Source organism: Chenopodium quinoa, unplaced genomic scaffold (assembly GCF_001683475.1).
Source record: "Chenopodium quinoa cultivar QQ74 unplaced genomic scaffold, ASM168347v1, whole genome shotgun sequence".
NCBI lineage: Eukaryota > Viridiplantae > Streptophyta > Magnoliopsida > Caryophyllales > Amaranthaceae > Chenopodium > Chenopodium quinoa.
Window position 1 is genome coordinate 609093 of NW_018743284.1, and position 13667 is coordinate 622759.

The following is a 13667-nucleotide window of genomic DNA, read 5'->3' on the forward strand; positions in this document are numbered from 1 at the left end:
GAACGGAAGAAGTATGTTTTAAGTAAATGGGGTGGATCTTTATACGATCGTCTAATTATGACATAGATGGATTTTATATACTTATATGTTTTAAGTAACAGGTTTTAAATATCAATAATAATAATAATAATAATAGGGTTGCGGCTCAGCGGAAGCGAGACAAGTATGGGGCGTGTAAGACTATTGGCTATGGTTTTCTTCTTTTTTTCCTTTTTTTCATTGGGGGCATTAGATAAGGATGTTGTTGCGTTGCTGAATCGGGTTCAGGCGTTTGCTAGGATTCAGGATATTGGTGCTTGTACGGCTGCTCACATCTTCAACAGGATTTGGTTCGCTATAGCTAGAGAGGTAAGGGCCCAGATTGTATCTCAACTCCCCACTAATTTCTTGTAAATTGTTTGACTTTGTAGATTTTTGTTATAATAATAATAATAATGATAATAATAATAGTAATAATAATTATAATTATAATTATAATTATAATAACAATAATATATAACTATATACTAAAAGACACACCAGCAATGACACATGTTGTTTCGGGATTTTTAGAGTCCCTCGGGAAAGTTACAATTCTGAAACTGGATACCGACCGGCTGTACCTGCAAAACAACGGAGACTCTGGTTGGTAGGAGTTCCGCCTCCGACGATCAACTTAGAACACATCCGGAAGTATTAAAGTGCGGAATGTAAAGATTTCTCTTGGATTCCAATAGAGAATCTGCAATTAATATTGCTCGATTTTTGGTAATTTATATTGAATGTGTAATAAATGAAGATTTTCCTCTATTTAAAATGAAAGGGGATCAGTCCCTCCCTCTAGGGTTGGACTGCCACGTGTAATCAGGGGATAGGTTAGAACCTATCTGAGGCTGACACGTGTCAGCAGGCCATTGGGCCACGTAGCATGGATATTTTTACCCTTAATACACGTATCATGTGAAAATGGAGATACAACCATTATAAGACGCTTGTTGGAGACCGAAGAAAAATTAAATGGGGCAAAAAATTAGGGACGGAGGGAGTAACAAACAAAGGAAAAGTATTATTGGGTAATATGACATGAGGAAGCCTAGTTGATCTTGGTGATAAACAAAAATTGTTTATTTAGTGACATTATCGTAAATAAATCAACAAAACATTCCAGTTAGGCATTTTCGTAATTAAGTCAACATTTGTGAGACCTCATTTTAATTTTATTGACTTAATGTGATATTTACGAGAATTTTTTTTTTTTTTTTCTGGGTTCTTATTCTTTTCAATTCCAATTCTAGGAAAGTTTTCAATATTCCTGTTTAAATATTGCGGGTTTTTTTTTTTTTTTGGTAACTTTTGATAAAAATCACCTTATAAAATTGAGATTTTGCGAGAAACAATTACCTTGTATAAAAATTTAATTAACTACCTCTTAAAGCACTTAATTTGCTGTTGATCTGAAGGTTGGAATTAACCCAGAAAGAGAAAATTTCAAACTGAATGATAAAGTTGAAATTTTGAATTTCTGTGTTGTTAATGTTCATTGTAACATTTTTAATTCGAATTTTTTGCTTGATGTAATGATGTATGAAATTAATCCCATTCTAAATTAAAATTGAACTATCAACTCTTCGGTAAAATTGAAATTTTGTTGCATGTCTTCGATTTGTAAGTCCAGAAGAGGGTGCTGAGAATTGGATTGCATGTGAATTTATATACTTTTGACAGGATTGTTGGTTATTTCTTGCCAAGCTTTGCTATTTGGGTTTGCTTTTTTCGGGTTTATTGATGACATATTGACATGTGTGTTGATCGAATTCAGATTGTGCAATTGTTGTTTTGAATTCGAGTTTTTTTGTTGATGGGACATTCTCTGGTGTGGGATGAAACACGCGAATAACAGTGTAGCTGTGTGAGTAAGCATTGCCTCTATGTTGGTATTAAGTGTGCAACTACTGGTCATAATTCTAGCAAATTTAGAGTATATGATTTTCCAAGTTATTTATCTTTGGTAACTATTATTGGTTCATCTATTAAAAGCAGTATTTCCAACCTATTTAGACCAATTAGTATGATCAACCTAAAGTGTAATGATGTGGAGATTGTATTCTGGCACTTTGATAAGAATTGCTGTTGCTAGGCCAGTGACCTGTTATGTGACCAGTAAACTATTTTTGTGCCCTCTTTGCTATCGATGGCTTACTGAAATTTATGTTGTGATGCAAGGCAGGAGTTTTGTTGTCTAGTTTGGGATAAATACTATCAATATCAATTAAATGCATGCCTTGAGAAAAATAGAGATTGATGACTATTGGTTGTTTGACTTTTTTCACTCTATGTGAAAGTAGTAACGGGGTGCAAATTTTCTCTGTAGGGGAATTTGAGAGAACACACATTGGTTGTTTTCCTGAACTAGGATTTCTGTCTATTGATGCGGTGATGGTATCCCCGTAATTCTTTTCTCACATCCGTATACCTTATGAGTAAATGTATCCTGTCTTGCTTAACTTCTCTTGTTTTCCTGTATTTGACTCTTATTTGTTTTATAATTGTTTGTAATAGTTTCCTCCATCTCTGATTCTGGTAGGTGAAGCGGGATCCCTATTATTACCACCTGCCTGATTTGCTGCCCCTGAAGCATGTTTTTCAGGGATTTCAAGATTCCTGGCTCCTCCATGTAAATGTCACTCGATTGAAAATTTCTCCAGATTTTAATAACAATGCAAAATTTTGTCAGAACTTGTCTGAAATCAATAGTAACAAACAGAATCAAGGCTCGAAAGCTACTTTGCAGGGTGCAGCACCAATATCAACTGCTTACCCTTCGAGGAAGAAAAAAAGGAGGAAAAGAAAACCCAATGTGAAGACATTTCCTAAAAGATTTAGTCATGAAAGACTTGATCAAGAGGCAAAAGGAAACATTTCCAGTGAGGTAGAGAGAAAACGGAGTGGTCTACAACAAGTACTGCATCAGAGTAATGCATCAGATTTCAATGCTACAGCTGAAAGTCCTCATGGAAGCTTATCTGAAGCGGTATCAGTCTCCGGTATCATTGATAAGTACTTCATAAATTTTATTGATATTGATCACAATGGAAGCTCTTCCAGCTCAGTAGTTGCCACAAGAACTGGAAAATGTGATACAGAGAAAATTTCCTTTGGTAAGAAATGCTCCAACAAGCGAAATTCTGTAATAAAATGCCAGAGATTCTTGCCCTCACTTTTGCCAGAAGACTCAAATTCTGCTAGCCTTAAAAGCAATTATGAAAGATCTGAGGTTGGTAAACGTTTAGTAGTGGCCTCAAATAATCTTGGGAGTTTTCAAAGATTCTCTTTGTCCAAGGCCAAAAAGTTCTGGAATTCAGATGATGGGTCAATTATTCGAAGTTTGATTTTTGAAATGAACACCAATGACTGAAAGCATCTAAAGGAGATATTTCTGCAATATGGTGGACCTGCTATTGCAATTTTGTGATGTACCAGCAATAGCCTAATGGCATTTATTTTGCTTATGCTACTTATAGAGACGGCTAAACCGTAGTTACAACTTTGATGGGAGAAGCAACCTTTTGGTCCTTGCTTTGTAGGATTTCTTTAGTGTCTGGAATGCACAAATTTAGAGGAAACTGCGATGCAACGAACTGCAGCTTCTTGAAGAGAATTTGAGCTTTTTGTGTGGTATACTTTATTTGATTGATTAAATTGTACCAGTCCAAACAAGATGTGCTTCGTTGCAGCCATCTGCAATGCTTTCTAAGAAGAATGACTTGAGGGCATTGATTTTTGACATAGCTGGTTGGAAAAAGTGAAGCAAGAATTGGAGCTGAACTCGGTAGCTGAAAAGGTGTTTATATTTTGATCATTGACAGAATTTTGTGCTAGGGACCTGTGTAATGCTTGAGTCTATAGTGACTCTTTGGAAGTTAACTGTGTTCGCTGGTTCAATCTTCAGTCTCAGACTCTCAGTACTTGAGTTTGTTTCTCCTATTCAACAAATGCATAGAATTAAGAGAAATGACAACTTTTGTAGCCTCAGAATTGTATCCCCTCCCCCCCCCCCTCTCTTTCTGTGGGTGTGTGAGTGTGTGATGGGTTGAAGCATGTTTGTTTCTGTTGTATATTACTACTATATATTAAGAATATGCCCACTTAATTGAGCATTTGTTAGGTCACCAATGGTGTTCTTTAGAAAGTTGTTTATAATTGGCATTCTGCATAATGAAGATGGCTGGTGTTGGCATATAGAAACACAAGTCCACGCCAATGAAGTCATAAACCAAATATCAGGCCTCCAAACATGATTGAATTCAGTTTAAAATGCCTGCATGTTACCTGAGATTACACACTAATGTAACAAGAACATAAAGCATCATGATTAAAAGCTAAGAACTCAAAAAAAATAATAGAATGTGGCTATTCTAAAAACAAATGTGATATGAGAAGTAAAAATTTGGATGTATGGCAGTACTGATGTACATTAGTTAGACTGGTCTATTGCCTGACATGCTGACTCTCTTTAGGCAGTCTGGGAAAATCACTGGGTGGAGGCATAACACAATTTTCTCCATTGAAATAAATTCTCTTCGGGAACGCCCAACCGGCATCAAAGGTAAAGGTCCCTGGTACTTTCCTCAGCAGCATCTCAGTCTGCACATTACCGCTTAGTCCTGATTGCAGCAACACATCATTGTAGTACTGTACCCCCCAGAACAGTCCGGTGTCGTCTGAAAAGCAGAAGGCACAGTTGAAATAACAATTAAGGCACAAATCTAAACTGAGTCATATTGGCTTTACAATTACTGATTGATGTCAAATTATCACCATAGTTCCATTTCTACGGAGTACAGACCAGTAATTTGCATTACCAATATGCTGTTAATTGGCAAAAGCAGCTATACACATTTTGGTTGTAGGTTCATATTTGTATACATTAAGGGAAGAACATTTTATTTGACTTACTGGTTGGGCGATCCTGAGTAAGGGGCACATAATTGAAGCTGAAAACCTGCACCAGATCATGGAGGTTTGGATGCTCAACGGCTAAGTTCCATGTGGTGTAGTTCTTACGTACATTAAGATTTATGATCGTAATCTTGACCCTCCAATATTCTTTATAGCTCTCCTTAATATGCCAATGCACATGAATTGGGCACATATGGCTAGTGCAATTCACCTGAGGTGGTGGTACATAATCTGGATCCTGTGATTTCGGCAAAATTAGAGGTGTCTGCCCTTTCCTGCAAATGATACATTAAAATTGATCCAATTCAGGAATACAGATTTCAAAGTCAAAAGACTGACAGAATATTACACACAAACAAAGAGCACAAGTTAGCAAAGAAAAATAATATGCTGCTTTCTATGATGAAGCTTCAGTGATCGAAATCTGGCAGGATTTTCTCATAGTAACCAAAAGAGAAACATATATGTTTTAAACCCACAAAACTAGCAGAAAATTGAATCATGGACAAAAAGAAACAACCCAAGTAAATGACCAGTGAAAAGAAGTTAATAAGTACATAGTAGCATAGAGGAAATAGGACATACTTGACACATAGTAAGCCAGGTTGTTCTTGGCAGCCGCAGCTACAATTAGGACAGAATGATATCATCGGGCTATAAAATGCAGAGAGCGAAACACAACAAGAAGGGGCAGGTGCTGCTTTAAATTGAGAATAGGTACAGATGACCTTGTGTGTACCTGTAATCATTCCCATTAAAACCAAAATGGCTCATTCAGTAAGTATACATTAGTTAAGCAATAAGTCAGCATGTAGTTACAGAACAAATTTAGATCAAACAATTGCAAAACATGTAGTAAAACTCAACCAAAATTACTGTATAGAACCACCAGCATATATCTATACCACTGTCTTTGATATCGGATACAGTCAATTTTATAAATAATTTTTGGAGGTGATCATGAAGCAACTAGAACTCCCACAAACAAAATTTAAGCAGTAGCAAGAAAATCTACCAAATCATCTAATGAAGCCTGCATTTCGGGTCAGGGGCAAGGATAAAGACAGTTAAACTCAAATCGAAATAACAGAAACTTATACTGGTTTATGAAAGTACAAATCCACAATAACAATAACTAAATTTTCTTCTTGGTTCAAAACCTGATGAAAAAACATGAGTACTTACTAAGTGCTTGCCTCCATCGACGTCCACCATCCTCAGGGAATCTAGTAGAAGGAACAACCAGCTCAGGATCACCACATGTATAACCAGGAGTACCAAATTTAAAATTGTTTGGCATTTTTGGATTCAAGTCCTCACTCGAGGCAAGCCCTACAATCATCTGAAAATGTGCAGAATACTTAGTAGGGTCTTGAGTCATAGAAGTTAACACTCCTCCTCTGCAGCAATTAGTTGCCTGTTTATTAAGCTTAGCTCCCGGTTGAAGATCAATGATCACAGGACGCCTCAAGCAGCAGTGAGGAGGCGGTGTGCCTAACGATTTGTTACACACTCCTTGCTCCTTGGCTTCTGCTCCTTGCATATTCCATATAACTTCGCGCTCCTGCCACTCCCAACTTAGTCTCCAACCCGGAGGCCATTCAATGTGTCGATATTGTTGATAATTATATATTGTTACATCTGCCTACAAAAGAACTCGAATTTCTTACAAGCTTCTCTAGTCTTAACTCAATCATAACTTCGAAAATTTACTCTTTCATTCAAGAAATCATCAAACCCTCCAACACAACCAAAATCTAGTCCCTAACATAAACTTCAAATCATAGGCTTATATTCATGCATAAATCTAACACCAAATCAAAATTTTACAACTCTACATTAAATTCATCATGTATTGAAGCCTCATTTAACAAGGTTACCTAGCAAATTGATGACATAAAAAAATTATTTTCAATAAACCAACAACCAATAAAGTGGACCCCAAAACTAATCAATCAACAAAATTGACCTCTAAACCCTACCAAACAAAAAAGACAATACAGAGATATGTAAACTTTTTGATCTTGACCACCTTTGTACTTTTTGGGATCTTTATATTTGTCTTTAGGACACGATTTTCTATAATAACTAATTATACGACTAGAAAATTATAACTAAAAAAAGTAAAAGAAAAAATTTCAACATCGTCTCATACAAGATTTTATCTGAAAACATCGAGACTAAATTAATAAATAAAAAAAACTCCATATCGACACAACTTACATTGTAAGTGCCGGAATCTATCTGTGTGACATCCCATTGAATCGTTACATTCCCCCTTACATCAAGCGGGTCGTACCCATCTGAATTACAACACAAACAAATGAAAATTATGATCTATTTTTTTTATAACAAACCATATTATATACAGATTTATAACATCACTATACATGATAATAATAAGATCAATAAAAAGTAAAACTTTTAATTAAAAATATAATGGAGATACTTACAACTGAGATTATACGTAAGACTAGTAAAGAAGATGAACAGACAAATATTTATCATAATAATATATAATTATGAAAATCAAAATTAATGAGAAATTATGATATAAAATGAAAGGGAATTCAAAGTTTTCCCTTTCTTTTTTTTGTTTTGGAAAAATCATAAAATTGAAAGAATTATTGGGGTTTGGAGATTATGGCTTGCTTTTTCGTTTCTCACTACTATTATGGTAAGTATGAACGGAAATGAGTAAGCTAATTAAAAGCTTAAAAACGTATTAAATGGTAATAAATGATATTGTTATATCTTCAAGATTGTTTACCATTTATGTTGATTCTCTCCCGATAATTTTTATTAAAAAAATAAAAATTATAGGGGGATTATATTTTTTTTCTGCGTAAAATGAAGGGTTTAGTGAATTTATATTTTCAAGACATAATCCAAATTTCTAGGATCTTTGAATTTTTTTTCATCAATTAGTTTGATTTTTATTTTTATTTAAAATTATATACACCATACAATATATTTTCTCCTAATTTTTAATTAATTAAACATTTTAAATTATTCACATTTTAATTATTTAATTTAATACAAACACAAGGAAAATATGGGAATGTTGAATCTTGTTTAGTCTCAATATTTTATTTAAAAATAATATCAAGTATTCAAGTGTATATTTCCTCAAAAAAAAAAAAAAAAAAAAAAAAAAGAGTATTCAAGTGTATATAACTGAGCTACTTATCAAAAGTTAAAGTTATTAGTGGTGCAATTATGCATGCAAGCTATGCATTGATAAATATGTCAAGTCAGTAATGGTACAAGTGTACAACCAAAACATACTCTGTAACATGTGAAGTATTGTACTCGTATTATTTTGAACTAAAATAAAAGTAAAGAACCATACCCATAAGGACTGGAAAAAGCTACACATACAACCATTGTTTGTGGGGACAATGTTGCATGACAGCTTCTCATTGGTGGACCCCAAATTCCACTACTTTTAAAATTTCATTCAAAATTGAAATGAAATTTCATTAACCTAATGCTTAAAATTCAAATTATTTGTCATTTCCAATGCTAGTAATTTAATATCTTTAATTTATTTTTCTTGAAAAAATATTCAGTTCATTTCTTCAACTTGATGAACAACGTTCTAGAAAAAGGGCAAAACGTCGACCATGGCAAATGAAAAAAAAAACCTTAAAGTTGGTATATTATCATTACATAATCTTGAACTTACATTCACCGCTATGATTAGTCGTAAAGCTAAATAAGTAAAATTGCAAGTAGCAACATGCTTAATTTCATATATTTGCTACAAGTGAAGGCTTTTGGATCTTCTTGATTAAGGACCTAAAATATATTTAGGAGAGAAGCATAGGACAAAGCGAAGGAGAGGTAGGGAGAGGAGTTGTTGAGTATCTTGTTTTTTCCCATAGAACGTCCTATAATGTATTTTATTTAATTATTTATATTTGAATGACAATCGTATTCATTGAAAGGCGACCATATCTGAGAATATTAAGAATTTTCGATTTAAATCAGTTTTACAATTTTCGATTTTGTGGTGTTCAAATCACTAACTATTCTAATTAACAATGTAAACATTGTGTTATTATATGCAAAACATTTTTGTTTCATATTTTGCGATTTAATTGTCTTAGTCTTCTTCCATTATTTGTCTCTGATTATGGATCGAATGGGTCTGTTTGCATTATACCCATTTTCAATTGAACTAGTGAAATGGTTATTCTTGTTCTTCCTCTCAATTTCAAGTGAATTTGGATTTTGTGTTTAAAACAATAATTGTTAAAGGCACAGGAGTAATCGAAAGCATATTGAATAATAAATAAATAGGAGACTTGAAGGTCGACAGTAGTAATGGTTGAAAATGGTTTAAGGTCGTCGGCAATGGTGGAAAACCCCCAAAAATTTCGAACACTGTTGTTTGAAAATATTTTAGTAACACAAGTAGCTATGTTTGGTAAGCACATATCTGAAAATGACACAACAATTCATAATATATAATATTTGAAAGTTTTTTAGTAACACAAGCAGCTATGTGATTTAAGGCTTTGATTAATTGATAGATATGCAAACATTGGCATGTTGTTACGTGATTTCGAGTTCGATATCTTAAAAGCTCATGTTTTTCCCTTTTTAAAATTTTTTGTTACCCTTACTGAGATTTAGATAATGTGAGAAAGACACAATCAATGAAAACTAATAAGAAATTAAGGTGAATAAGTAAAGGTAATTAAGCAAATAACAATAGACTTTCACATCAATAATAAGCGTTGGATAAGATCACAAGTAATTGACTTATATCAATTTTTTTTTGTGACGAATATAAAATTAAAATTCCGTTTAGATCGGAAAAATGTAACAAATAGTTATACCTTTTGTTTTAATATTGCACGGCACTAGTTTGATAAAATAGTTTTGCTTATTGCAAAATGAAATATCATGATTAATTATTATAATTATTATTATTATGAACCCCACCCCACCCCACTCCATCCCTCCACAATATTAGTTCATTAGGTTAGTACATTAAATAGTAACCGTATATATGTTAGAGAAAAAAAAATTAAACAAATATAACTCAATTATCTAGTAATAGGGGATGTTGATTCATGAAATTAGTTGCAAACACAATGGATAATTTAGCAATGATAAGTTGTTAGCAATTGAAATAATCATTTAGCGTAAGATACTAAGATGACATACATGAGCAAAATTATGAATGAATTACTATAAATTTGGTTGATGAATCAACTTCAAACAAGTAAAAAGCATTTACTTGTCCTTTATGTGAAACGAAAAATAAAATTGTAAATGTATTATTTCTCAATCCTTACTAACATTGCTTTGAAAAAATCATCATTGGCGTAAATTTCATTCTATATATAATAAATCGATTTAAAAATGTCTTTATTTGTATAACATCGAAATTTCTAAAATAAAACTTAAAGGTCACAGATTCACATTATTATTTTGATCGAATGATAAAATAAAGAATAAAATTACGTACAAGATTCATTTTACATAACCTTTTATTATTTATTAAAAGGTTACTTTCTATTCACTATGCTCATATATTTAGTACAATTTATTTCATTAGTAACCTTATGTGATCATATGAGACCACATCCCTTATGTGAGAACCCTATTATATGAGAGGACATATTACAACCATTGGATCAATTGCATCTAATGGCTACAATTTATCCCTATCAAACATAATTTGGCTATAATTTATCCCAATCAAACATAATTTCAAAAACAATTTTCCAGCGTTTTCTCTCTCCTCCTTCATTCGACGCGCCATTTTCTCTCTCCTCCTGCATTTTCTTTGCTCCCTTTCTTACTGCTATTTGCTTTGATTCTTCATCAATTCTTCTTCAAACTTCTTTGATTCTTTGTCAAGGTGATTTTCGTTGATTTTAATTAGTTTGATTTTCGTTGATTTTAGTTTGATTTTCATTGATTTTAGTTTGATTAATTAACGTTTTCGTCAAATGAATTCTTCATTAATTAAGGTTTTCGTCAATTTTTTTGCGATTTTTGGCGATTTTCGATTTAATTTCCGTTCGAAATGTTTGCTTATTTGTTAAATTAGCAACTAAGTATTTGCTCATTTGACAAATGAGCAACTAACTATTTGCTCATTTGACAAATGAGCAACTAACTATTTGCTTATTTGCTAAATGAGCAAAAAATTGATTGCTCATTTTCCAAATGATCAAAGAAATGCTTGCTTATTTTACAAATGAGTAACTAATTATTTGCTTATTTGACAAATAAGCAAACTAATGGTTGCTCATTTCACAAATGAGCAAAGAAATGCTTTTGATTTAATGAATTATTAAAGAAATCTTTGTCATTTGACAAATGAGCAACTAAGTTTTTGCTCATTTGTGATATTAGCAACTAAGTATTTGCTCATTTGACAAATGAGCAACTAACTATTTGCTCATTTCTAACTATTTGCTCATTTGCTAAATGATCAAAAAATTGATTGCTCATTTCCCAAGTTAAATGATTAAAGAAATGTTTGCTTATTTTACAAATGAGTAACTAATTATTTGATTATTTGACTAATGAGCAAACTAATGGTTGCTCATTTGACAAATGAGCAACTAACTATTTGCTCATTTGTTAAATTAACAGTGAAGAAGAGGCGAGAGAAATAGTCGATCTTCAATTTTTAGTCTCCTTGTAATCCCACCTTCAAGCTTTGAAAAGAGAGAAATTAAAGAGGAGTATACAAATTATACGTAAATTGGATTTTGGGGGTTGATGTGTTTGTTTTAAGAATTACATTATTGCCATTACTAGTTGAACAATCTCAGCTGTTGGATTTAATACAATCTAATGACTGAGATTGGTCCTCATATAAGGGATGGGTTCTCACACAGAGGTGGTTCTCACTATATATATATATATATATATATATATATATATATATATATAACCACTTTCTCTAGTAATTGGGGTCTGATTAATGAAATAAATTTTAATCACAAGGAATAAGTTAGCAATAATAAGTTGCTAATACTCGGAATAATCATGCAGAGAATGATGTGGTGATACATGTAACATTGTAACATTATTAACAAGTTTATTAGTTTTATTTTTAACAATTTTACACTAATACTTGTTTCGCAAACTATTAAAGTAGCTTATACTAAATAAATTTTCCCTGTTTGCATATTGGATAATGTATGTAGTCCATTAATTAGTAATCGTATATATTAGAGTAAAATAAAAAAAAATATATAAATCAAATTTCTAGTAACAGGATGCTGATTAATGAAATAAGTTGTAAACATAATAGATGATTTAGTAATAATAAGTATTTAGCAATCAAAATAATCATTTAGTGAAAGATGTCATACATATGCAAAAATATTAATTAAGTACCATAATTTTTGTTAAATAAGTACCTTCAAAAAAGTAGATAACATTAACTTGTCAAAAGAACTTTACATGTTACGGAGTATAAAACTTTAAATGTATTATTTTTCCTTGTATTCTTACTAGCATCACTATCATGTTAAGTAACTTTGTTAACAATGACAGTGAGATATTCACTATAACACATTTTCAATGCTATTAACATTAATATAAATAAAACGAAATAATTAGGGTTATATCTTTATTCATTTTACTAACCAATCGTTACTAAGAAATATTTGATTGTTACTGAAAAAATGTCAAACTTTGGACGAGACGGAGACGTCGCAAGGACTACAAATCGTGCCATGTTTTTATCAAATATCATTGTTAACTATGATTTAATTAAATTTTTCAGGAGTTCAGAATTTCTTCATAAGCTGAATAAATGAAAAAATTAGCATAAAATTATTTAAGTATAAAGATTTATTTTAACTAAATTGATATCATGTACGGGAGTTCTTAGATTATGAAAAATCTTTGATAATTGACGCATGAATCGAACAAGGTGGATTGTTGAATAAATCAAATTTGGTAGACACAAATTGAACAAGCTCGCGAATTCAAAGATTATTACTTCATTGGAATTTTCTTCGGCAATAGTAGACTTTGTCATGCTTTCTAGCAGAATGTTCATCTTCTCTGCGTAAGCATTTTTTGTTTACTGTAAAATGTTGCTATATCAAAAATTAATTATTTATGAAAAAAATAGTGTAATTAATGATGAGTTTTTTTCTTTGACCACAATTAATGCTGATTGCCTCCAAACAATTTCACCCACCAAGAATCCTGCCCAGATTGCAAGAAAGCGCCAAAATGGGTGAAATTCCCCCCCCCCCATTTTTCCCTCTTCTTTTATTGACTCTTGCTGATGTGGCAACATCTGAGTTGTGTTGTATGTTGGGGCCACATACAACAATTGTATGTGTATCAGCTCCCCATAAGGACTAGAGCTAAACGTGTTGCATCAAATACATATACAAAATTCATATCATCTATCCCTGCATTAAATTATAATTAAGTTCTCGTTTCTCAAATATGTCCTGGGCCTAATTTTCATTTTTCATTTTTCATTTTTCATTTTGAAGAGAGGTGCTTACAAAACTTGGCAATTAGAGACAAAAATGGACAGTTCTAATGCTAACCACTCAAATATCCACCCGTGGTTTCATGAGAAGCGCCCCTAACCTTTTTTCAAGCTTTCAGACTAATTTCGAAAAAAAATTTCAAAATTGAATTGAATATATGAGGTATCAGTATATATTTGGCTAGAATCATAATAAGCCTACCAATAAAAGTCTACAAATCAATAAAGCCAGATA

At 32.2% G+C, this 13667-nt stretch overlaps 2 protein-coding genes across 2 annotated transcripts; one reads left to right on the forward strand and one right to left on the reverse strand.

Moving 5' to 3' along the window:
- Positions 1-1299: 1299 nt before the first annotated feature.
- LOC110735518 lies at positions 1300-4148 on the forward strand. The gene is made up of 2 exons (XM_021915708.1): positions 1300-2418; positions 2564-4148. Exons 1-2 carry the CDS (start codon positions 2281-2283, stop codon positions 3392-3394), a joined length of 969 nt encoding a protein of 322 aa, XP_021771400.1. The 5' UTR covers positions 1300-2280; the 3' UTR covers positions 3395-4148.
- Positions 4139-12655, reverse strand: LOC110735548 (COBRA-like protein 6). Its single transcript, XM_021915740.1, has 6 exons — positions 12565-12655; positions 7162-7241; positions 6124-6583; positions 5524-5677; positions 4936-5213; positions 4139-4700 (listed from the first exon to the last, which is right to left on the reverse strand). The coding sequence occupies exons 1-6, from the start codon at positions 12653-12655 to the stop codon at positions 4468-4470; spliced, it is 1296 nt and encodes a 431-aa protein (XP_021771432.1). The 3' UTR covers positions 4139-4467.
- Positions 12656-13667: the final 1012 nt, after the last annotated feature.